Source organism: Mustelus asterias, chromosome 11, assembly GCF_964213995.1.
Source record: "Mustelus asterias chromosome 11, sMusAst1.hap1.1, whole genome shotgun sequence".
Taxonomy (NCBI): Eukaryota; Metazoa; Chordata; class Chondrichthyes; order Carcharhiniformes; family Triakidae; genus Mustelus; species Mustelus asterias.
This window is the reverse complement of record NC_135811.1, coordinates 36,501,809-36,528,905: the sequence shown is the minus strand read 5'-3', so window position 1 is coordinate 36,528,905 and position 27,097 is coordinate 36,501,809. Positions and strand designations below refer to the sequence as shown.

At 39.9% G+C, this 27,097-nt stretch overlaps 1 protein-coding gene across 4 annotated transcripts in view; it reads right to left on the bottom strand.

The window, feature by feature from the left end:
- The window catches only part of mki67 (marker of proliferation Ki-67), a 47,899-nt gene that overhangs the window by 10,549 nt on the left and 10,253 nt on the right, over window positions 1-27,097 (bottom strand). For 3 of the 4 annotated variants that reach the window (XM_078223441.1, XM_078223444.1, XM_078223443.1), the window contains 9 exons: window positions 24,078-24,162; window positions 19,038-19,119; window positions 13,804-15,663; window positions 12,926-13,176; window positions 10,875-11,541; window positions 9,293-9,408; window positions 8,869-9,043; window positions 4,817-4,972; window positions 1,700-2,532 (listed from right to left, as the gene is read on the bottom strand). In XM_078223441.1, the coding sequence (XP_078079567.1) occupies window positions 1,700-2,532; window positions 4,817-4,972; window positions 8,869-9,043; window positions 9,293-9,408; window positions 10,875-11,541; window positions 12,926-13,176; window positions 13,804-15,663; window positions 19,038-19,119; window positions 24,078-24,162 (4,225 nt within the window). The remainder of the gene's footprint in view (window positions 1-1,699; window positions 2,533-4,816; window positions 4,973-8,868; window positions 9,044-9,292; window positions 9,409-10,874; window positions 11,542-12,925; window positions 13,177-13,803; window positions 15,664-19,037; window positions 19,120-24,077; window positions 24,163-27,097) is intronic. The other variant, XM_078223442.1, reaches the window with a different exon arrangement.

Below are 27,097 nucleotides of genomic sequence, written 5' to 3'. Positions count from 1 at the left end.
GGACACATGCTTCCCTTCTTCAAAATGAATGTAAAATGCAATCATATTATGCTTTATGTGCAGTTATCTATTAATCCTCTCTCATAGCACGATATCAGGTCTAGTATAGCCTGCCTTCTGGTTATAAGTGCTGGTCTAAGAAATTATGAAAACATTCTATGTACCCCCCATCTGATTTTTCCTTTCTATACATAGATTAAAATCCCCCATGATTATCACCATACCTTTATGACAAGTTCCCACGATCTCTTCTTTTGTATCCTCTCCTACCATGTAGTTACAACTAGGGGCTTGTACATCACTCCCACAAGTGACTTTTGCTTTTATTACATCCCACCTCAACCCAAATGGCTTCTTCATTCATGCTTCCTGAACTTTGATCATCTCTCTCTAATGTGCTAACACCATCATTAATTAACAGTCATCCCTTCAACTTTTCCTAACCTGCTGTCCTTACTAAATGTCAATACCCTTCAGTATTCAGGTCCCAATCTATAAAACCCTGGAGCCATTTCTCCGTAATGCCAATCAGATCATATTAATTATTCATTTCCACTTCAAATATCAGTTTCTGTTTTCTTTCAAATGCTACACGTTTAGAGGCAATGCCTTAAAGGCAAATACAATAACTTTCGCTGATTGTGACGATACTGTGCCTTTAAAAAATATATGTGTCACATTTCTAGTGCAGGATTTTTTAAAGCAGTTTGTTCTATTCACCTGGTGCCACTCTGTCTATAACTGGCAGCCTACCTGTTGATGCTGCAGAAGTATAATTGATAATAATTGTTCGAATGTTTGTTTTAATCTGGCTAATGCAGTGTTTTTATTTTTGCGTTTTCCTCTGGGGGCTTTTTCAGAATAGGGTTTGATTATGTTGACTGATAGGAAAGTCATGTGACTGGGCAGGGCTAGGCTCACAGAGGCACACAAGCTCTGTTGCTGCTTGGGATCTTTGGAGAGAAGTAGTTCTCTTTCCCTCTCTGGATTTGGAGACTGGGATCTGCAAAGAAGGAAGTCTCTTTCTCTGAAGTTCTGCTGTTTGAAGATAGATCTTTCCCTGGAGGCTGCTATATGGAAGTTAGAAAATGGGTGTCTTTCTGTATCTCTGTCCAGAAGGGTTAAAAGGCTGGAAATCTAGCATCCACGTGAGCCTATGTTTTTTTTTTCATGCTAATGTTTCTGAAGAGGGATGTATGTCTGTGGGGATATTGGAACTATACAGCAGTTAAAAATTATGCCTCTTCATGTTTAATTAAGTATTTCAATAAGTTATGCTAAATCTTTTTGTTATATTTTAACTGTGTTGTTAAATAAAGTTTGTTTCAATAAAACCTTCCTAGTGGGTTAGTAGAATCACAGCTAGAGCACTAATGCCAAAATCAAAAAAGTTGGGATCTAAGTTAACTTCATAATATACCTTTGGAGTTCCTGATTTGATCCCTAACATGATGCATAAGAACATGGTATTTCTGATAGGACAATGTAGGAAATAATGATTCACGATAGCATGACAAAGCTCAATACAAATAAAGGGACAATCAGCCCCTAGTCAAACTGATATCAGATGTTCTGTGTGGGAAAACAATCTTCATGAAAATTGGTGACTTTAGTCATGAGAACGTACAACTTATATTAGGTATTAATCGTACACCATTATTGGTTCTATTACCATGTAAAATGTTTAGGTTTTATTTACCTGAACATCTGAGGTCAGGCTTGAATTTCCACCAGTTTCATGGGGAGGGTTTTCTGTCAATTGTTGATCACTCTGACATTCTACAATCTGGCTCAATTTATTTTCGCTATACATCTTCTCAGGGGTTGCAGATGGCCTATTTGTTTCCTTTTCATTTGCACTTCTTCTTGATGTTTGTTGCTGCTTTGAATCTGAACTCTCTTCAGTTTTTATAGGAGATGAAAACATTTCAGCCAAACCACTATAGTTACAGCTTTCCATTTCTTTACCTGTTTGAAACAAATTTTTAACTCCAACATAGTTAACCTCAGGAGATTCTGCTTTTGGTTTAGGTTCCGACATAAGCTTACGTAACCCAGTAAAGTTTTCCACTGGCTTTTCTTTTACTCTGGGCGTCTTCATAATCCTTTTTATCCCAACCATATCTTCCACTGGCTTGCCTCTTACTTTGGGTGTTCTCATGACCCTTTTTACCCCAACCATATCTTCCACTGGCTTGCCTTTTATCCTTGGTGTCTTCATGATTCTTTTTACGCCAGCCATATCTTCCACTGGCTTGCCTTTTACTTTGGGTGTCTTCATGAATCTTTTTACGCCAGCCATATCTTCCACTGGCTTTCCTTTTACTTTGGGTGTCTTTATGGTACCTTTTACATCAACTACATCTTTCACTAGCTTGCCTTTTACTTTTGGTACCTGGGGTATGTTTTCACAAAGATAATTCAAACTAGAAGAGAAATCAGCTCTACATCTCAATAAACGGGAAACTGAATTTTTGTATTTTCTACTACTTCTTGGATCAGGGGTAGTTAGTGGCGAGACAGCCATTACACCTAGAAGAAAAAAGCAATACAGACACCTTAAAATATAAAGTATTTTCAATATTGATAAAAACCAAGACAACATAGCATTTGTGAAATCAGTCATCTGGACACAAATTAGCTGTGCATACTTCTTGCCAGATCTTGCAGTTATAAATTTTAATGTCCACATTTACAATGAAAAATGTCAATGTCCTCCAGTTCAGTCTCCTACCGTGCACCCTAAATAAACTGCTAATCTAAATCTCTTCTGGTCATATCCTAATGTGCACTAATTCCTGTTCACCCATTAGCCCTGTGGTTGCTGATCTACATTTACTGATTTTAAAATTCTCATCAGATTCAAATCTCTCCAGTTCATGCCTCATCCTTCTCTGTCACCTTACAACCCCTCTAAAATCTTTGCACTCCCTTAAGTCTGGCCTCTTTGTGCATCACCAATTTTCATAACTCCACTATTGGCAAGAGTGCCTCTGGCTATCTAAGCCCAAAGCTCTGGGATTCCCCCAGTCTCCCTATGCTTTTTTAACCAAGCTTTTGATCGCTAATCCTAATGTGTGTGTGTGTGTGTGTGTGTGTGTGTGTGTGTGTGTGTGGAGTTTGCACATTCTCCCCATGTGTGCGTGGGTTTTCTCCCACAGTCCAAAGATGTGAAGGTTCGGTGGATTAGCTATGGTAAATGCACATGGTTACAGAGATAGGGCAAAGGGGAGGGTCTGCATAGGATGCTCTTTAGAGAGTCGGTGCAGACTTGATGGGCTGAAAAGCCTCCTTCTGCATTGTGGGGATTCTATGGTTCGTACTATGTGGCTCAGTGTTAAATTTTATTTGATAATCTTCTTGTGATGCACATTGGAATTCTATATTAACAGGGCTATATAAATTATGAAGATGTGCTTATATCAAATATTAATTTTGATTTTATTGGCTGGAAATGGAAATTGAACTTTTAAAGACAGATTTTTTAAAAAACATGCTAAAGCAACTTCAAGCTACATCCAGATGAAGAATATTTTATTATTCCATACTTTGCACATTCTAACCTATAGAGAGAAGATGGCAAGTCTGCAAAACTCACCAAGGCCTATGACACCTCCCACTTTCCTTGGGACTGTGAAAGACTTTCTTTCTTGACCTATAGACAAAACTGTGATGACAAACACCCACATCAATAGTGGAAGACGAACCATCCCAAGGTTAGTTGTTTGGAAAAAAAGACCTTTGACAGCTCTCCAGCAAACTAACCGAGTTGTAATTGGAATATATAGACAATTATTTGTTCAAATTAATGGTAGTTGGAGAGAGAAGTCATGGGACAAACCAAATTGTGTTTAGACATGTATTTTTCAGCAAAACAGGACTAGCAGTTGAGCCAAGTGGACCCCCGGCCACTCTCTCCCTCTCTGCCCACCTGGCAATCTTGGACCTTGTCTACTAATTTGGCCGTGTATCCATTTGCAGTAGACAGAAGTTTTTGTTTAAAATTTCAATTCAGCAGTGCCTTCAGAGGGGCAAAAATACCAACTCAGCTTTGAACCACATCAGCCTTGGAAGCAAGATTCAGATTTTACCTGCAATCAGAGGAAACAGCAAACTGCGATTTTTAATATTTCTTACGGATTCTAATTTGGCCAATCTATTGTCACTTATTCAGAAATCTATACTTGTGCATGAGTATCCTTTCCGATATCTACAAAGACTGCACCTCTTATGCTCTCCTTCGATCATTATTGCCAAGATAGGTTTCTAGGTTGCTCACCCACACCCCAGCTCCTAGCTCTGTGCCTCAATTTTATCCCCTATCTAGTTTCTACTTTACTAATGTCATTCCTGAGTCACAATTTAAGTTGCCTCAACCTGCCAAATATCCTCTTATTCATCAGTTTTTCAGTTCTAACAGGCATTTGTTCTTTGAAGCACTTAATGTACTTATAAAATAACAAGGCAGGAACTTTATAGATTATGTACACTATTTTCTAAGTTAGGAAACCAGGATTGTGGGGTAAAGATGGTCAGGAAGTGAAGGAGTTTGAGGCAGGGCGAGAGCAATGAAAGCAAGCAGGTATAACAAATGCAGGACGATGGGAATAAAATAAAGGAATGAGGAAATAGTATATAGGTTTGGGGTAGCAATCATAGAATCCCCAAAGTTGTGTCCTCAGTCCAACCATCTTCAGCTGCTTCATCGATTAATCATAAAATCCCTACGGTGCAGTAGGCCATTCAGCCAATCGAGTTGGACCAAGAGGGCACAGCGCAATCCTCTTAAGACAATAGCAAGTTATATTACACTAACCAGTTTCTTCAGGTGTTTTGATGAAGTCTGCAAATGACTTCCGCATTACTGGACTGGCCAGAGCAGTTTGAGAATCATCAACAATGCTCGAGGTACAGAGTACTGGATGTGTGCTCTCATTTTCATTAATAGGAGTGCTGAACATTTCAGCCATACCTGTATTAAAATGATAGATAAAATACAAGTAGCAGAAATATAATATTGTCAAACAACAGTAATTTTTAAAAAAGGAACAGATAGACCATAGGTTCCTTAGACAAAAGACTTGCCTCATGCTAATTTGAATTCCCCATACAGATTAAATGACGGTTGTCAATGCAGAAGAAAAAAGATTGTATAGGTTTTCAGTTTGAGGAAATTCATTACACTTACAACGTACATTTTTTAAAAACTTATCTATTCACTCAAAATGAATCTAGTTATTTTAGCAGTCTAGATTATGTAGTTATTGAACTGCTGCAGTCCATCTGGTCTAGCTGCACACAAAATGCTGTTAGGACCCTACAACAATAAAGATGTGAGTTCCAAGACCAGATGGTGTTTGGTTTTGAGGGCAACTTGCATATATTGGTGTTCCCATGTGTCTGCTGTCCTTGTTATTTGGTGGAGATCATGGGTTCTGGAGGTGCTTTCAAAGGAGACTTGAAGGATCACTGCAGTGCATCTTGTACAAGATACTTTCTGCTGTCACTGTTTGGTAGAAGGCTGGTTTAAGATGGTGGATGGGGTACCAATCAAGCAGACTGCTTGGTCTTGGATAGTGTCAAGCTTCTTGAGTGTCATTGGAGCTGCACTCATCCAGTTAGGTGGAGAATATTCCATCAGTCTCCTGATTTGTACCATTATTTTGGTGAAAAGGATTCAAGGAATGAGGTGACTTACTTGCCACAGAATTCACAGCCTCTATCCTGCTTGTGTTGTCAGTACTTATAAGGATGAACTAGTTACATCTTTGGTCAATGGTACCACCAAGATATTGATAGTAGGGGATTCAGCAATGGTAATACCACTGAATGCCACAGGAAGATAATCAAGTTCTCTCTTCTTGGAGATGACCATTGCCTGGCACTTATGTAATGCAAATGTTACTTGCCATTTATCAATCCAAGCCTGAATTGTCCAGGTATTACTGCACAGAGATACCAACTGCTTCGATATTTAAGGAATCACGAATGATACCGGGCACTGTGATTTCATCAGTAAACATCCCCACTTCGGACTTTATAATAGAAGGAAGGTCATTGATGACCAGCTCAAAATGATTGGGCCGAGGATTACCCCAAGGAACTCCTGCAGCAATGTCCAGGGAATGAGAACAACCACAAACATAACTTGAGAATTGCTGAAAGAGACTTGCTATCAAAGCTTTTTGTTTTGCACTTATCAGGATAGTTCAGAAGAAATTACCAACATTAACAGGGAACAGTAGTTTAAACTGCATGAGAAGAGTGTTGGTTAGTTGGCAAGTGAACTCGGCTCAGTGGAGGCATGGCCACAGACCAGAGTTAACCTGCCCAATTTGAATTGCTCCATGTTGCATTCTCCACGACAACGCCTTCAACTTGCAATCAAAGCTCTCTTCTCATGCAGTAATTGCTGCTCTCCCATTACTGTTGGGTAATTTCTTTCAAACTTCCCTGATGAGTGCAAGACAAAAAGCTTTGATAGGATGTCTCTTTTTTCTAGTAATACTCAAATTCTATACTACGAAATGACTAACCACAACAATCTTGCTTTATGCTAGATAAGGCTCCAACTGTTATACTAGATATGATTCCAATCAGTGTAAAGTTTTCCTCCTACTCCCAATTCCCATTGACTTTGCTAGAGTTCTTTCATATTACACTGAGCCAAATGCTCTCCTGATGTCAAGGGCAGTCACTCCCACCTCTAGAATTCAGCGTTTTTGTCCATGGACCAAGGCTATAAATGAGGTCAAGGGTCCTGGTGGAACCCTGACAGAGCAGGGAGCAGGTTACTGCTGTGCAAGTACCACTTGATAGCACTGTTGATGAAACCTTTCATCATTTTTATGATTAAGACTGAGGGGGCTGGTCAGGTTGGATTTGTCCTGCTGTTTGTGGACAAAATATAAATAATTTTCCACATTGCTGGGTAAATACTGAGAGGGATGTGGCTAATACTGGAGCACATCTTCAGTACTACAGCCGGAATGTTGTCAATGTAATAGCCTTTGCTATATCCAGTGCTTTCGGCCGTTTCTTGACATCAGTGTGAAATGAATTGGCTGAAGACAGGCATCAGAGATGAATCCTCAGGAATTTTCCAAGATGGGTTATCCGCTCAGCAGCTCTGGCTGAAGATGGTTGCAAATGATTCAGCCTTTTCTTTTGCACTAGCATGCTGGGCTCCCCATCACAGACAATGAAAATATTTATGGAGCCTCCTCCTATTAGTTTTTTAAAAATTGTTCATCAACATTCGCTATGGAACAAGGCAGGTCTGGAGAGCTTTGATTCGGTCATTTGTAAAGGGATCGCTTAACTCTGTTCATTGCTCCTTGTTTCTACTGTTTGGCATGCATATGGTTTGTGTTGTAGGATCACCAGGTTGGCACCTTTTTTTTAAAGATATGCCCGAACTCCTCATTGAATCGGGGTGATCTTCTTGCTTGATGGCAATAGTAAAGTGAGAGACATATCGGCCATGAGACTACGGAGGAATACAATTCTGCTGCCTGCTAAAGGGCCATAGTACCTCATGGATACCCACACCCTAATGGATCTGGACAGCCCTTTAATTTTTGTGCTCATCATAATTTAAATGTTTAATAATGTATGCTCAGTTAAAGTCCCTAGACAATTTCTTTTCTGATATCATAGAACGCCTATAGTGCAGAATGAAGTCACTTGGCCCATCGAGTTTGCACAGACCATGACGGAATATCTTATCCAGGCCCTCTCCCCTAACCCCACACATTTACCATGACTAATCCATCTAACCTACATATCCCAGGACACTAAGGGTTAGTTTTATTATGGCCCAGTAAGAAGTCTCACAACACCAGGTTAAAGTCCAACAGGTTTATTTGGAATCACGAACTTTCGGAGGGCTGCTTCTTCGTAAGGTGGGTCATTCACCCGACGAAGGAGCAGCACTCCGAAAGCTCGGGATTCCAAATAAACCTGTTGGACTTTAACCTGGTGTTGTGAGACTTTTTACTGTGCCCACCCCAGAGAATCAGAGATGTTAGCCCTTAAATAAAATTAGTCTTAATACAAAAAAAAATCATTGAAAGGATGAGGCAAATATAGAAAACGTGCTGACCTCGAGAACTTACTAATCATCTTATTATTTATGTGACAAGTCTGGGCAGATCTGCAGTAGAAGCCATAGAAGAAGTTACTGCCCTACTGACTACATGGTCACGGTTAGGAGCCCACCAACAAAAAATTATAAAGGTTTATGATGATGCAATGGTCAGCAAAACAAAACAAAAAGCAAACAAAATTGCTACAAAATTCAATATTTCTGCTCAAAGTGCCTGCTGGATCCTTTACATAAACTTCTTTCTTAACCATTCGCATCAATAGAAGCTGCTTTATCAGGAGTGCAGTAGATAGGAGTTGGAAACAGGATTCACACATCATTACCTCAATTGTAGAATCCCTACAGGGCAGGAGGCTATTCAGCCCATCAAGCCTACACCGAGGTCCTATCTCCGTAACTCCACATATTTACCCGGCTAATCCCCCTGACACCAAGGTGCAATTTAGCATGGCCAATCCATCTAACCTGTACATCTTTGGAGCGTGGGAGGAGACCCACGCTGACACAATGTGCAAACTCTACGGTGATCTGAGGCCAGAATCGAACTCAGGTCCTTGGTCGTGTGAAACAGTGGTGCTAACCACTGTGCCACCCATGTCACCCAATTATAAACACCATGCCAAAGCACTACCACAAAATTGGGTGGTATAAACTGTAAAATTCAACCTATCGCATTGGATGAAACTGAACTTTATTGACTTCACTTCCATGTCAAGTCTAAATTGATCAACAGAACAGAATTTTTTTTTAAAAACTAGTACCTGTAAAGCTTTCATCCATATCATAATCTTTGCTTTTCAACAAAACAGGCCTGACAACCAGTGGGGCCTTTCGAGTTGGCTTAATTCTAGTAGCTTGTGATCTGCCAATGACTATTGTTGCTGGGGAAGCTGCATGGCCAGTACTAACGTGGCTGTTCACCGAATGAACAGGTGTCTGTTGAAACAAAATGTTGCATAATGTGAATGGAATAAAAAATGAGAACAAAGATTCAAAGTTTATATGCCCTGACCAAGATTAGTTATTTTATAATTGAGACCACATAGTTGCAGTAAGCTTGAAATACACTGTACAATCAGTGTAATAAGGAACTTTACAAATTGATTCAGCACTGTGAAATGTGGTCTTGCATAATATGATTACATTTAATATAATTTCCCATTACAAGGTTAAGTAATCTTTTACCATTTTCAAAGATGTTTTCTTGGTCCGTTTTTTTATCACTGCAGATTTCTTTCTAGCACACCGCAACTGAGGTCTTGCCACTCCTTCCTTTACTATCTGTGCCCACGACTTTGTCACTAAAATCAAATTGCATATATTCAATTTAAAATAATCAACTAGACTCTTAATTCGCCTGCTAATTTACCCATCTTTGGTCAAACATATTCCATTCTTTGAAGTAGATACAATTTCCACATGTGAATGAGATATTACTTCCATTCTGTGCCCAAATCACTTAGGAACTCAGCTTTTACGAAAATTATTTATTCTGTTGTTAGCAATTTACTTGGGTTTATTATATAGTCCAAACTATATAATAAAAACAATCATACCAAGTGGGAAAGGAAATATGAGAAGCTTTTGTGTGCCATAATTCTTTCACTGAAACATATGCCCCATGTTAGAGTCACTGTTCATGTATTGAGAAAAGGATGAATCGCCAGCCACTTTTCCCTAATCCAGGTTTATTCACAAAACCAGAGTATAGGCACAGACTCCATTGCATCTGGTATAAACTGGTTGGAATAATTCCCTAATCTTTCCCCCAATTGATGGCAGCTGCTCTCAATTATAAATTAAACATGCCCTCCATTGTAGTATGATCCCAACATTAAAACCCCAAGCCTGTTCTTCGGATGAACTGAAGACCACCAAGTAGCCACAGCAAGAGTAATGTGATCTTTAACATTTCTTGTTGGTTTCCGCTTACAAGATTGGGGCCTTTTGTGCATCACCCAAGTGATGATCATTTTCCCGAGTTAGAAACATTGCAACATGAGCTCAACTACAATAACCCAAGATGACTAATCATCGGCAAAAAAGCCTTCAAACAATCTTATGCAAATAGCATGCAAACATTAGTCTATTATTCGTATTAAGGTCATTTGTTTGTTCTGTATCATGTAGGGACACCTTGAGGATTAAGATTTTTGAAATGTTTGGCATAAACCAAGTCACCAATGAGGACAGGAACCTTAATACCACCCTCAATAATTGGAATGTGAGCCCAGTTAATCAGCATGTGAAAATAAAGATATGGGGATTGGATATAGGTGGTTAGATACAATGGAAGAGACAGCTTGTGACACTGCAATATTATACTAACATGCTTCTTGTGATAATTCAAGATAATTGCATACTGTATTGCCCTGAGCTCAAAATACTCTCCATATACAAAGTGCAGATAGGCAGAATCTGCAATCCAATTGTAAAATGCTTTCAAAAACTTCTCACACAGTATGCTTTATTAAAACCCTTGTGACAATTCTGCTTAATTATGATCCATATCATCCAATCAATGCCATGAAACAGGATGCCAAGTTTTACTCCAATGAGCTCGAGTCACTCACAGCATTCTCCAAGCAAGAAAAAGTTCAATGATTTGTGCCAAAGTCCAGCAATTTAAGTACTGTAATTTTGTAGGCTACGTCACTGACCAGCTACCAAAACAATGAACAGTTGGGAACTTGAGGCCGTCATAAATAGTTAGTAAAAACTCTAATTGGTTCCAGTAATAATATTGCAACTGTAGGAAAAGCCTTACCTAATAGATTGGCAGCTGAAGCACCTGTCTGCCTTCTGCAACGCCCTGCTGCAAGTAATGAGCCACTTCTTCTCGTGCTTTTTCTGGAAGATTTTTTCCCAGAAGTTGCCACTAAACTTGCTTTCTGCTGAGGCTGTTCAAACAGCACCAGATCGAGAGAAGATGGTGTATGGTGAGGAGATTTGGACCGGGTTAAGTGGGGAGGAGTAGCAACATGTGAGATGGAGAAACGCCCACGTATACGTGGAGAACAATCAACGGATCTTTCAGTAATTGGACAGGACATTTTACTGGCTACCAATTTTCTGGGTGACAAGGTAGGCAATGTCTTAGCAACATCTAACTTCTTGGTAGCTGATGGAGTTTTGTTTTGTAAAGGACTTCTCGTAGAGGGTGACCTCTTTGTAGAAGTCAAGGGGGGTGTTTTTGTTGGCAAAGGAGACTTGGCATCAGGTGACTGCTTGGTACCTAACAAGGAAGGTGGTTTGGTTGATTTCGGCATCTTGACCAAAGGTGTCCGCTTTGGGGATGGATTTATGCTAGCTTTTGACAAGGAACCCTTGCTTGGTGAGGGAACTTTGGTTGGTGATTTCTTTGTTTGCTTGGGGGAGGCTCCTGCTGATGGGATATTTGACGTCATGGGACTTTCATTTAGCTCACTGAATTCCTGAGAGAAAACAAGTATAATTTATATTATTTCAGGCAAGACTTTAAAGTAAAATGACTACTTGTTATTTGTAGTCTAATGGGCATTCAATTATCCAAAATGGAGTTAAAACACAAATAGTAAAAAAAAGTCAATATTACCTTCGAGATGAAAAGTAAAAGCATGGATCCTGGAATTCCAGGATTTCAAAACCAATTTCTGTGACTTAGGAATGCAGCTTCCACAGCCAATCTAATATCACTAACATGTTTTCAAAATTTATTTTTTGAAAATACTTTGTAAAAACTGCACTAAATTGACGGTTTATATTTTGAACAATCAGGCGTCTAAATCTGTTTAAAAGCAGATTTTACTCGGCCTTTATTTTCTACGTGCCTATCAGCAATTGGCAGTGATGGCTCAACATTCCACGGCTGACTTTTGAGACAGGCGGATATTAAATGGTAACCAGAAAAATTGGCAGTTTTTTTTTAAAGTATCGTTGATATTTACAACAAGTTCCCTAGCATGGTAACACAAGTCCAATCAATCAAATAGTTACCCAACCACTCTGGTCCACATAGCTTCCCAGTAACTATGTCATTTCCAGATCTGTATGGAAACTGTCAGAACATCGCTACTGGCTTTGTAAACTCAAATTGAACCAATCACCATTAAAAAAATGGCGACAAGAGATCTATTGGCTTAAAAGGCAGTTCAAAATCCACCTTTGACTGGTTTGGTACTTCACAATAAAGCAGCATCACTACCCTGTACAATCTGTCTCCAAAATGATGAGAAATGGTTGTTTGATTCCACGGACCAACCAATTTTATAAGTTTATGGCGCAGATACAAGTTCTCTGAAGCATGAAGGCATTTCAACATTGTAATTTTGTTTTCCATTATTTATTTTTTAAAGTTTTAAATCCCATGCAAACACAACATTTTCAGAGTAATACCTGTTATACCAGATTCTTGCCACAAGATGGTACTATCACCAAGCTTTTACAGTTTAATGTTGATTATAATAATCAATTGAAAGAAATGTGCTGTGGGAAAACACGAACACGGCATTTCTACATGGCACAAGTGCCACAATGTAGTTTTACAATGTGTCAGTGGATTTTCAAGTAATCAACTGCAAAATAAAATAGTTATCCACAAAAAGGACATAATATATATTAGAAATATGTCAACTTGAGTTATCATTCCATGTATATTGTGTCTTTACTGTGGGTATGATTATTCTTTTAACAAAGCAGTCAAAGACGGGAACAACTATACAATAACAACTTCAAGTTTAACTGGATTAGAAATAACCCTGTCCTGTTGACGCAGATAAACTGGAATAGTTACATGCATTAAAAGATTTAAGCGGTCCAAAAATGCACATTAATAATTACCTGAATTGTACACGTGTGTATTCCTATGCTGGAAGCACGTTTCAGCACTGTACGTGGAGTACATCGAAATGGCGTGCTCACTCGGGTTGGAGTACCTCCTTTTCGCAGAGGCGAGCTTGGTGGCATACGTTTGTCAAATACTTCTGGACTCAGGTTTACACCAAAAGAAACTCGCTTTCGTTTAAAACTTGAGCCATAATTTTCTTCATTTTCACTTCTGCGCTTTTTGGATAAGTGTGAGATAGCAGCTACTGAGAAATAATTAAAATGGAACAATGTGGTTAAAAAGGACCAAAAACAAAAAATCTATGCAAAGAAATATTAGTGTTAAAATTGCAGGCCCCAGAATTTTTAAGTAAACTAAAAAACCACCAATTTTAACAATGAGTGTAAACTTGTAAAGAGTCTGCAAAGTTTCATCAAGCTTCCACTCTTCGAACAACATAATTAACAGCAGTGCTGCATTATAGTATGTCAAGTCCACAACAAAAGAAATGTCCCAAGTGTGTTCAAATGCTTCATTATCAACAGGTACACATAAAAGGAAAAAAAAGGGAATCAGACTGGCTAAATCAGCAAGTGACTCATTTTTAAATACGCATTCTTAATCACATTTATACATATTCAAGTGACTTAACTGGAATTTTGATCGAATATTTTTTAAAAACATAATGCCCATTATTTTTCACTGTTTACTGAGACTTACTGGATTAAAAGAAAACTTATAAAGCACCTTTACTACAGAAAAAAACCAATAAGCTGCATCAGACATAATTTTAAAAATATAGATTTGAATGTTTTAATGTATGGCAAACTTAATGTATGCAAGCCATTCTTTCCCATATATATAATCATCAGTTCCCAGGACTAGATTTTACCTGTAGACGAAGGGGATTCTTTGCTGCTGGTGTAGAGACCAAGTTCACCATCTCCAGATGAAAACCTTTCACTTTTGCCACGTTTCTGTTTAATCAAGGCAGGTGACTTTGTAGCTGCTGAAGACTCTGAAATCGCTGCAGATTCAGCCTGCTTAGACCAAATATCTGTAGATTGAACATTTGTGTTTGGTAATGATGACCTGCCACGTCTTTTGGGTGTTTCGGCCTTTTTCTCACCTACATTAGCTGCTGTATGTTCCATTTCTACTGATTTTGCAGCCGAAAGTTCAGAAACATTCATGTATTCAGCCTGCTCTGATTGAATATCTGTAGGTTGCACATTTTTGTTACCTAATGATGGTCGGCCACGTCTTTTGGGTGTTTCAGCCTTTTCTTTAACTACATTAGCTGTTGTATTTTCCATTTCTACTGACTTTGCAGCCAACGGCTCAGAAACATTCATGTATTCAGCCTGCTCTGATTGAATATCTGTAGGCTGCAAACTTTTGTTACGTAATGATGGTCTGCCACGTCTTATGGGTGTTTCAGCCTTTTCTTTACCTACATTAGCTGCTGTATGTTCCATTTCTACCGAAATATCTTCCACTTCTGAATATCCAGACGAAAGTTCAGAAACATTTGTGGATTCAGCCTGCTCTGATTGAACATCAGATCGCACATTTTTGTTACCTAATGATGGTCTGCCACATCGTTTGGGTGTTTCAGCCTTTTCTTTACCTACATTAGCTGCTGTATGTTCCATTTCTACTGATTTTACAGCCGAAAGCTCAGAAACATTTGTAGATTCTGCCTGCTCTGTTTGAATTTCTGTAGGTTGCACATTTCTGTTACCTAATGATGGTCTGCCACGTCTTTTGGGTGTTTCAGCCTTTTCTTTACCTACATTAGCTGCTGTATGTTCCATTTCTACTGATTTTGCAGCCAAAGGCTCAGTGTATTCAGCCTGCTCTGATTGAATATCCGTGGATTCCACATTTTTGTTACGCAACGATGACCTGCCACGATTTTTGGGTGTTTCAGCCTTTTCCTTACCTACATTAACTGAGGGTGTTTGCTCCATTCCAACAGTTTTCACAACTATGCTTGGTTCCTTTTCCATTGCAGACTGAACCATCTCTTGAGCATTCTTTACAGCTTCATCAGCAGTTAAGGATTTGCGAGTGTTGAAATCTTGACTTTTGTGTTTTGTTTTTGGTGTACATTTAGGGGACAGGTAATTATCTGGCTCTTTCCCTTTAAGACCTACATTAGAAAATGCAGGAGATGTAACCATTATCGCAGAAGAGGCATTTTCTTGAAGTTTGTTTAATTCCAATAAAATATTATTTTTATTTGGGTCGTTTATGTTAGTAATCGGTTTTGCAAGGTCTGCAGTTGCAATACCTTCAAGTAACAGTGTCTCTGAATTGTTCATTTTTTCATATTCATTATTGTTTTCAATCTTTCCCTCTTCAGGTGTCATATTGCTCCTCCTACCAGACATTCGCTTTGCACTCAGTGAAACTCGAGGATTCTTGCCATATTGAGAAATTGCAGCATCGGATTCTTTTCCTGGAACACCACTTTGCTTTGTCAGGTCAGAATGGTTTTCTTTAACTGCTATGTGCATATTAATTTCATTCGGTTTAACCTGAATTGGTTTTGTGACCTCCTGCTTGAATATTTCATAAAGTTTGGAAAAAGGTGATAAGTATTCCTCATCTGTAGGTTGTTCATCATTAAGTATTTTTGTGGAGCTTCTTTTACGCTGGTGCTTTGGAGCTGAACCATCTCTTTCATTTGGCGTAGCCTTTGCAGATTTAGTTGGTGCTTCAAAGATTTTATCCACATCTCTCTTATCTGACAAAAAACCGTAAAATTAAAAAGGATAAAAGCCATTCACAATATTAGTTAACAAGCAAAGTTCAATATATATATATATATATATATATATACACACACACACATAGTAAGTTTCTAACTTTGTGCTCCTAGCTTAGACACCCGCTTGACAACACAGTGCATGATTTTTCTAATGCACTACTGATAGGTAAGGTTTCCCATTTGAGAGTAGATTAGATATCAGCAACGATAAGCCAAAAAAACTGAGCAAAGTCTGGGCACTTTGCACAGCAACAATCTCTAGTAGAGTATTTACAAAATGATAAATGGTTTTGAGCGAGCAAACAAACTAAAAATACTGTTTCCATTGTTGGTGGACAGGAGAAATTACTCTCCAGGATAAAAATGGGAAATTAGAGGACAGAAATTGAGGCCTTCATAGAAGTAACCTTCAGTGATTGCAACACTCTAAGCTCTATTTAAAATAGGATATAACAAAACATAGGGAAGAGAACAGAAAAGGAATTAGTACACAACTAGCACCAGTGCAGGTGCAAGTAGCCAAATAGCCTTCAATGTTGTTATTTTAAATTTTCTGGAGGAGAATTTAAATTGAAATGGAGATATACGGTGCCTCCAAAGAGCTAAAGACTAGAAGACATGTAAGCTTTCTTTAAAGTAAAAAATGTCAGCAACATGCCTTCATAAGGAAAAGGATAATGGAGGGGCAGTGTGAAATCCAAATATGGCATCCATAGAAACATTATAAATAGGAGTAGGCCACTCGGCCCTTCGAATCTGCTCTGCCATTCATTTTGATCGTGGCTGATCATTGAATTCAATATTATCCCACCCTTCTCCCCATATCCTTTGATCCCTTTAGCCCCAAGAGCTATATCTAATTTCTTCTTGAAATCAGATGTTTGGGCCTCAACTATTTTCTGTGATAGTGAATTCCACACATTTACCACGCTCTGGGTGAAGAAATTTCTCCTTACCTCAGTTTTAAAAGGTTTACCACTTATCTTCAAACTATGACTCCTAGCTCTGGACTCCCCCACCATTGGGAACATTCCTTCTGAATCTACCCTGTCTAACCCTGTTAGAATTGTATAAGTTTTGACAAAATCCCCTCTCACTCTTCTAAACCCCAGTGAATATAATCCTAACCGACTTAGTCTCTCCTCATGACAGTCCTGCCATCCCAGGAATTAGCCTGGTAAACCTTCACTGCACTCCCTCTACAGCAAGGACATCCTTCCTCAGATAAGGACACCAAAACTACACACAATACTCCAGGTGTGGCCTCACCAATGCCCTATACAATTGCAGCACAACATCCCTATACTCAAATCCTCTCACAACGAAGGCCAATATACCATTTGTCTTCTTTACTGACTGCTGTACCTGCATGCTTACTTTCAGCGACTGATGCACAGACACCAAGGTCTCGCTGAGTATCCATCTTGCTCAATTTGCATCCATTCAAATAATAATCTGTCTTCCTATTATTGCTACCAAAGTGGATAACCTCACATTTATCCACATTATACTGCATCCATCATGCATATGGCCACACACTCAGCCTATCCAAATTGTCTCTGCATCCTCCTCACAGCTCACCTTTCCACCCAACTTTTTATCATTTAAATAGTTGATTTGGAGTTGGGGACCAACTGTAGTATGTCAAATTTCACAGATGACACGAAGATGAGTGGTAAAGCAAAGTGTGCAGAGGACACGGAATGTCTACAACGGGATATAAGTGAGTGGACGTGGGTCTGGCAGATGGAGTACAATGTTGGTAAATGTGAGGTCATCCATTTTGGTAGGAATAACAGCAAAACGGACAATTATTTAAATGGTTAAAAAATTGCAGCGTGCTGCTGTGCAGAGGGACCTGGGTGTCCTTATGCATGAATTACAAAAAGTTGGTTTGCAGGTGCAGCAGGTAATTAAGAAAGCAAATGGAATTCTCTCCTTCACTGCTGGAGGGGATAGAGTTTAAAAACAGGGAGGTTGTGTTGTATCTGTATAAAGGTGCTGGTGAGGCCACACCTGGAGTACTGTGTACAGTTTGCCTCCTTGAGAAAAGATATACTGGCAGTGGAGAGGATGCAGAGGAGATTCACTCGGTTGATTTTGGAGTTGAGACGGCTGGCTTATGAGGACAGACAGAGTAGACTGGGACTATACTCATTGGAATTTAGAAGAATGAGGGGGGGGGATCTCATAGAAACATAAAATTATGAAGGGAATGGATAAGATAGAAGCAGGGAGGTTGTTTCCACTGGCAGGTGAAACCAGAACTAGGGGACATAGCCTCAAAATCAGGGGGAGCAAATTTAGGACTGATTAAGGAGGAACTTCTTCACCCAAAGGGTTGTGAATCTGTGGAATTCCCTGCCCAGTGAAGCAGTTGAGGCTAGCTCGTTGAATGTTTTTAAGGCAGAGATAGACAGATTTTTGATCAGGAAAGGAATTAAGCATTATGGTGAGCGGGCAGGTAAGTGGAGCTGAGTCCATGAAAAGATCAGCCATGATCTTATTGAATGGCGGAGCAGGCTCGAGGGGCCAAATGGCCGACTCCTGCTCCTAGTTCTTATATTCTTTGATAATACATTGGGTTCCCTCTTCCAAATCATTAATATATAATGTGAACAGTTGGGGTCCTAGCACAGATCCCTGCAGAACCCCACTAGTCACTGACTGCCAAACCGAAAAAGATCCATTTATGTCAACTCTTTGCTAACCAGCTTTCTATCCATCTCAAACGGCTGCCCTACATGCTTCAACTAGGGAATGTCCTTGGCGTTCACCTTCATTCACAGAAATATGTCCTGCAACCTCGTTTGAAGTAATGGGTCGAGTACAAACACTTGGCTGCTTCAGTCTATTTTTTATTCATTCATGCACTACGAGCTTTGTCAGGAGGATTAAAATTTATTGTCCATTTCCAATTGTCCTCGGGAAGGTGGTAATGAGACACCTACTTGAACTATTGCAGTCCATGTGATATAATTACACTCAGTATTAGGGAAGTAGTCACTGGGATTTTGACCCAGTGACAACAAAGGAATCATAATATGGTTCCAAATCAGGACTGTCTGCGACTTGGAAGAGAACCTACAGATGGTGTTCCCATACATCTTGTTGTCATTGTTCTTCTAGGTGGCAGAGGTTATGGGTTTGTAAGATGCTATCAAAGAATCCATGGCAAGTTGCTGCAGTGCATTTTGCAGATGTTACTGTTGGATGGTCAATAAATGTCAACCTTGCCAGTGAGGCTCACATGCAAATCAAAGATCCAGAAGTGTATTTGTAAAGCATCTAATTCAAACTCGTGATTTAACTTTTAAAAATGTATAATATATACTACAAGAAATACAAACCAGATTTACGTCCACTTGTTGACCGACGAGCAATACCAGAAGGTTGTGAACTGTCATCTACTCCCTGTTGAACATGAAGAACCTGTTAATTGAAACATTATTACATTAAAGGAACTGTTAAGAGTCTTGAGAACATAGCCAGAATAGTGAGGCATTGCCAAATATTAGGAGGTTAATTTCTGAGGTAGAGGTACCCTGGAAGTAGGCAAAGGCACTGACATTCAAAAAGGTTGATAAACTTCAATTCCACATAAAATAATGGAACCTTCAGGGGTAAATCTAATTTTATGTACAATAATCTAATAAATGTCAATGAGCATGGCTCCAGGAGGAGAAAGCCATGCTTCAACAATCAGAACTTATTGAAATAAAAGACAAGCAATGTAGAAAACCTTGAATGTCTGCCCAAATTGTGAAAAGGCACTGACAACATTGATAGGATTCAGGGTAAATCATGAGAATCTTTTTTTTTAAATGAATGCTCTGGTTTGAGAAGTAATGTCAGAGTGTGAAGATGACATTGAGCAGAGTGTCCAGTGTTCATTTTTTAATGCCACTAAACTTTCTAATCTATTTTAACTTAATCAAATTTGCAATCTAGGAGTGTCTATAAATTCCAAGGACACATTTCAGAAGCTATAGAATAAACTAAGCAAAGCAGTGGAAAAATAAGTTCAAACACAGGTGCACAGTAGTATGAAGGAAGGAAAAACGAAAAACATATCACATACATTAATTCACTTTCTGCTCCACCCTGGACACCATACTCTCCCACATTCCTAAATACAAGATCATCCTTTGGGGACTTCAACCACAAGGTCGGAAAGTACTCCCAACTCTGGAAAGGAAAGAGTTCGGAACTGTAACTCCAACAGGGTTCTCCTGCTCATCAAATATTCGGAACACCAGCTTGTCAACACTAACACACTGTTCTGCCAAAAAGACAAGTTCAAGACTTCCTGGAGCCATCCGCAATCAAAGCACTGGCACGTGATCAACTATGTCATCATCCAACCCCAACACCAAAAGGGTCTAAAGCAAGGGCTAGTGCAGATGACTACTGGACAGACCACCGACTCATCTGTTCCTCCATGTCAATCAAATTCCACCATAAGTACTGGACGATGAAGAAACAGCTCAGAAAAAAGATCAATGTTGAACGGCTTCAAGAACCAAGCATACCTCCAACAATGTCTTCACCAAGATCTCCAAGTCATTCATTCTCATGGAGGGAGGAAAACTAGAAAGAACTGAAGACATTGCCTCAAGCTGTGAAGAAACCATTGGCTATAAGACCAAGAAGCATCAAGACTGGTTTAACAATGACCACATCAACAAGAGGAGGAAAGCTTTCCACACCTGGCAAAACCAGCAAGACAAAGAGGAGAACTCATTAAACAGCAAAAGCAAAGTACAACAAGGAATTAGGGAAATCAAGAACCAATGGCAGACTGAGAAAGCTAAGGAGCTGCAAAGCCTCGCTGATAAGCACGACACCCCAGTTTTCCAGTGCCACCAAAGCCATAAAAGGGACCTAACACCCTCGGCCTCAAACTACCGTGGAGTAAAGATGGAACCATTTTAAGAGACAGAAAATATCAGCCTTCGATGGAGAGAACACTTTAAAAGAACTCCTAAACCATGATAGAATCGCAGATGAGGACGTGTTCGAGGAAATCTCCGAACTCCCCAATGATCTTGGACTCCCACAAAGCATAGATGAAGTTGAAGTTGCCATTTAGCACATGAAGAACGGAAAAGCTGAAGAAGGAGTGGACAGGATTCCAGCAGAGTTCAAACTTGAGGGGAAAAGAGATCACCAGTCATCTCCTTTAGCTGTTCCTGAAAATCTTGGACACAGAAGGAATCCCTGTCGATCTCAGGGATGCCATCATTACCACCATTTTCAAGAAAGGAGACAAAGCGGACTGTGGGAACTACCAAGGAATCTCCTTAGTCTCCACTGCCAGGAAGATCATTGACCAAATCCTCGCTAGCTGCCTTCACCAAATCTCTGAAGAAATCCTTTCAGAAAACCAGTGTGGCTTCCAACTAAACCGTGGAACAATGGACATGATTTTCACTGCTCAACAGTGAAACATCAGGAGCAACAACCACCACTCTACGTGGCCTTCTGATCAAAAGTTTCGGCTCAGTCAATCAGGAAGGGCTATGGAAAACCCTGTGAAAAGCTGCCTGTCCAGAGGAATTTCTCAACATCATCCAATCCCGCCAAACCATGCTGTCAGAGACACTCCTCACCAATGAAAATATGACAGAAACCTTCGAGGTCAAGACTGGAGTCGAGCAGGGATGTGTCGTCACCCCACCCGTTCCTCCATCTTCCTCATCACCATCCTTCACCTTGTCAAGAACAAGCTTCCCAGACATTGTCTCCAGGATGGATGAAAAATTTTTCAATTTCAACTGGTTGAAATCTAAGAAGAAAATGAGCCTGACCACTCATGGAACTTCAGTATTCAATGATACACTCACTCTCAGAAGGGAATCTCCAAGCTATGCTTTACGCCTTCGCGGAAACATACTGAAGATGTACGAGGCAAGTTTCTTTTACACAGAGGGTGGTGGATGCCTGGAAATCGCTGGCGGGGGAGGTAGTGGAAGTAGATACGACAGTGAGTTTTAAGCGGTGACTGGACAAATACATGAATAGGATGGGAATAGAGGGATGTGGTCCCCAGAAGGGTAGAGGGTTTTAGTTCAGTTGGGCAGCATGGTCGGTACAGGCTTGGAGGGCCGAAGGACCTGTTCCTGTGCTGTAATTTTCTTTGTTCTTTGAAGAATTGGTTTCAGCCTCAACCTCAAGACTCGAATCCTTTACCAACCCGCCCCAGGGCAAGATCCGGTCAGAAGAGTATGAATGGTTTTGACGTTGTTGTGTGTAGGCTTCAGTCCAGCTGCTGTCACTCTGTACCCTCAGAAGTCAATCTTATCGGTCTCTCCCTCCATCAAGATCAACTGAGAAATCTTCCCACATTTCCCCTGCCCGGGGAGCTACGCATCATCTAAGGCTGACATCAACATGGAGATCCAACATCATATCCAATCTGTGAGCACACCTCCAAATGCTATGGATAAGTGTCTTCACCAACTGTGACATTCGTGCTGAGACTAAGATCCTCATGTAGCAGGCTGTCTTCCCAACACTTGGAAACCTGGACTACATACAGACGCCACCTCAAAGCATCAATGCCATCAGAGACAGACTCTCCGCATCAGCTGGGGACACACGCTTACCAACATTAGTGTCCTTGAAGGAGCCAAGAGCTCCAGTATCGAGACCGTGATCATCCAAAACCAACTCCGTTGGGCTGGCTACATGCTTAGGATTCCAGAGTCCTGATTGCCAAAGCAAATCTACACCCAGCTCAAGGAAGGCACCCGAACAAGAGGAGGGCAAAGGAAGCACTTCAAAGACACCCTGAAGGTTTACCTCAAGAAATGCAATATGAATGTAAATTGCTGGGAGACCCTTTCTCAGAAGAAACCTACCTGGTGGAACCTCCTGATCAAAGGGACACAATTCTTCAAAAAGACCAAATGGTAGGAGGAGTTCCAGAAAACAAGCCTGAGAAATGAATGCCAGCAATCGAGTCCAAGGACCAATTCCACCTCCTGGAAACATTGGCCAAAAGCGTGCGGTCAGAGATGCGGCTTTAGGATCAGGCTCATCAGCCATGCAAGGACACACAGAACCCATGATCAGTGGCTCAGTTTCTAGGTGGACAATCATACTTGTCAGTGAGTGATCGCTAAAGAATTTGTTTTACTACTCACAGGCTTTCAGGGTCAATTCAGAGGATGTTAAATTTCAACATTTTAGGACTGGTTGCAAACTGGGTCAGGGATAGCAGGTTTCCTTCTTTAAAAGTTAACAAATGGATATTTGACAACAACCCCGCAACTTTGAGATTTTTCTGGTGTTGTACTAAAAATTACCAATTTGTCTCTTAATTTCACAACTTGCAATGCTGGAATTGAATTCTCACCCCTTAGCTTTCTCGTCAAGTACCATAATCATTAGGTTATTATTATGCCTATTGGGCTAATTGTTTCTACAGTGGCGAGAAATTGAAACAAATATATTGCATAGATGTAGTTCAATATGATTTTAACATTGGGAATGACTTTTGACAACCTAGTATAGCTACTATAAATGTTGTATATTACTCATTTTGCCTGTTCACCTTTCTTTCAATAAATTTCCTTGATAGTTTAGAACTAAAAAGAGGTCTGATGTGATTACCACTTACTGCGGACAGAATACTCCTGCTGATGCAGATTTACTGCACTCGTTAAAACACCAAAAGATTTTTCTGTTCATTATTTATGGTATGCTGCTAAAAAGTTACTTACACAAAGAAGATACATTCAAAGTCCCAAGGACTCAACTGAGGCTGATCCAAAATAAGAAAGTAGAAAATCTACAGTAAATGTAGAACTAACAGATCAGAGGATAAGTAGTCTTGCAATCTGTGGGCAGCCACTTGCTGCAGATCTTGTGCCTGCCCACGAGAGGAAACTTCAGTCGACAACTGATCTCAGCGACAACAGATAAGATCCTTTAGGTTTCACTTGCATCAGCTGTCATCCAGTGGTCAGGTGATCAAGCAGCATTCACTATATCTATGAATTCATACTCATTCACAGGTTGATTTGTTGTTGCAGCCTAACAGCAACTTATGAACCCATTCCAAGGGGACCTTTACAAGAGATCCTAAATCAGAGCATTCTAGTGCAAAAAGTTCCAGTGTAGAAGACTTTTCTCTCCTCTTTACATAAAGAAAATCAATACTATTAGTAATTATTTCTCCAACTCGCAATTTCAACAGTAACTAACTGGGGTAGTGAGAACAAAGATGCACTTCCAAGTTTCCCTTCCAATAGATTACAGAAAGAAGCTAATCCATCTAAAGGAAATCTGAAATAGTTTAACTACTCGCAAAGATTGATACTGATAACTCCATCTTCTTCCCTGCTCCTTCCTCCCCACTGCTATATAAAGATGCAGGTACATACTTGTAGAGTTTCATTCTTCAGGCTTGACAAACTCCGTCTTTTTCTTGGGCTGGTGTTGTGCACTGAATCCAAAGGATATTCAAACCTAACACCAAAAGGGGAAAAAGACATTCATATCCAGGAATTTTGCCACATTGAAGTAAGCAACTGTTTCTACTGCACGTATTTATAGAAGTTGTAAGTAAATAAACAGAAAGAGCATGCCATCATCGGCACCAAATAGTCCACCCAAACTTCTATGCCACGTCTTATTCTGATTTTAAATTAAAACATCCAGTTAATAGCATCTGCCAAAAAATATGCAAATTGACAATCAAGAAATATACTAACAGTATGCATTTTACAGTGCCTTGAATACAGTGAACCTCTCATGGCAAGCCAACTAAAGGAATAGTCAAGGCAGATCTTGAGAAACCTTTTGATGGAGACTTGCAGCAACCTGAATGAGGGATCAAGAGTTTATTGTTCATGCACAGGAGATAGGAATGCAAACAAAGTGCCAATATCAGAAAGACAAGCCAAGTGTGGGAACATATTTCAGGTGTAGGTTGGGATGAAGTCATGGATTTGTCATACAAGGATGAGGATTTTGAACTTGTTATGTTAGCATCAGTAAATTCAGGAGGGAGTGTTGCGGCAAACTGGAGTTTATGAAGAATGAGATGAAAGACCAGAAAAAGTACATCTGAGAAAAAAAAGACGGAAGATAACAGAAGCATGGATAAGAGCAAGATTGAGGCCAGGAGAAATTAAGGACAGTACTGAAACCAATCTGTAGTTCAACTAAAGATGTAATTGATGGAAACCTGAAGTTTAAAAAAAAGTTGATGATGCAAGTCATTTGATCCACTACACCTGTAGCCCAGTTGTGCCTGGTAAAGATGATTGTGGACCCAGGTATACTACAAAAGGAATGAGGAAAATGCATCTTTTTTGGTAAACAAATCTAGAATTACTTCACTTCCAAAATACTGCCAATTTTAACAGTTGAAATTTTCAGTTTCTGGGTATGCTTCCTTATGTAGTGCTGTTAATATAGTCACCAATGCCACTTCAAAAAAGAAAAATGAACACTAATCAGAAGAGCAAAGGACTTACAAACATAAGAATTGGGAGCAGTAGGTCACTTGTCCCCTTGAGCCTGCTCCGCCATTCAATAATATCTGATCCAATTGTACCTCAACCCCATATTCCCACCGAGGAAAGGAAGAGTTTCATCTAAAAATACAAACAGTTGCTGCCTGAAGAAAGCAGTGTATCTGTCTCTCTCCAGAGGTGTTCTGAAAGCTCCAAGCCTGGTAACCCAAGTATGCCTGTGTTTTGCTAAATAATTTTAGAGAGAGATTTCAGGCTATTGCTTGATTGGACCTCAGAGATAGGTTAGCAGTTAAGAATTGTGTCTTGTCATGTTTAAGTATTGTTCAATTGTTAAAAGTTAAACAAATAAATTTGTTTTAACTATACTGTTATTAATTAAATTGTTTTGATAAAAGCTTCCTAGTTTGTCTGTAGAATCACGCCTAGAGTGAAACATCTTATAGCTAATGCCAAACTAGAAAATTGTTGGGGTCTACTCTGGCTTCATAGTAGAGTAGACTATTAGTAATTATTATGGAGTCCATTATTAAGGATGAGATTTCAGAATACTTGGAAGTGCATGGTAAAATGTCAGCTTGGTTTCATCAAGGGGAGATAGAACATTACAGTGCAGTACAGGCCCTTCGGCACTCGATGTTGCACCGACCAGTGGTACCAATCTAAAGCCCCTCTAATCTACACTATTCCAATATTATCCATAGAAGATAGATATCATCCATAGAAGATAGATATCATCCATAGAAGATAGAAGATCCTGCATGACAAATCTGATAGGATTCTTTGCAGAGGTAACAAGCAGGTTAGACAAAGGAGAGCCAGTGGATGTTACCTACTTGGATTTCCAGAGGGCCTTTGACAAGGTAAGAGAAGAGCGCATGGTGTTAGAGGCAAAGTACTAGCATGGATAGACGATTGGCTGACTGGTAGAAGGCAGAGAGTGGGGATAAAACGTTCCTTTTCAGGGTGGCAACCGGTGACTAATGGAGTTCTGCAGGACTCAGCATTGGAACTTTTCATTTATATAATCATTGATCTAGATGAAAGAATTGAGGGCATTATGGCTACGTTTGCAGATGACACAAAGATAGGCAGAGAGACAGGTAGCATTGAAGAGGTGGGGAGTTGCCAAAGGACTTGGACAGATTAGTAGAGTGGGCAAAAAGTGACAGATGGAATACAACATGGGAAAGTGAGAGGCTATGCACATTGGTAGGAAGAATAGAGACGCAGACTATTTTCTAAATGGGGAGAGAATTCAGAAATCGAAAGCGTAAAGGAACTTGGGAGTCCTAGTTAAGGATTTTCTTAAGGTTAACTTGATAGTTAGGAAAGCAAATGCAATGTTCCCATTCATTTGGAGAGGATTAGAATACAAAAGCAGGAATGTACTGCTGAGGTTTTAAAAGGCTCTGGTGAGACCACATTTAGGATATTGCGAGTAATTTTGGATCCCGTATCTAAGGAAAGATGTGCTGGCCTTGGAGAGGGTCCAGAGGAGGTTCACGAGAATGATCCCAGGAATGAGAAGCTTGACGTATGAGGAACGCCTGAGGACTTTAGGTCTGGACTTAATGGAGTTTAGAAAGATGAGGGCGGATCTCATTGAAACTTACAGAACAACAAAAGACCTGGATAGAGTGAATGTGGGGAAGATGTTTCCATTAGTAAGATACTAGGATCCGAGTGCACAGCTTCCGTATAAAGGGACGACACTTTAGAACTGATTGAGGAGGAATTTCTTCAGCCAGAGATGGTGAATCTCTGGAATTTATTGCCAGAGGGCTGTGGAGGCCTGATCATTGATTGTAAAGACAGATAGATAGGTTCTTGATTGGTAAAGGGATCAAAGGTTATGGGGAAAAAGCAGGAGAATGGAGTTGAGAAACTTGTCAGCCATGATTCAATGGCAGAGCAGACTCGAT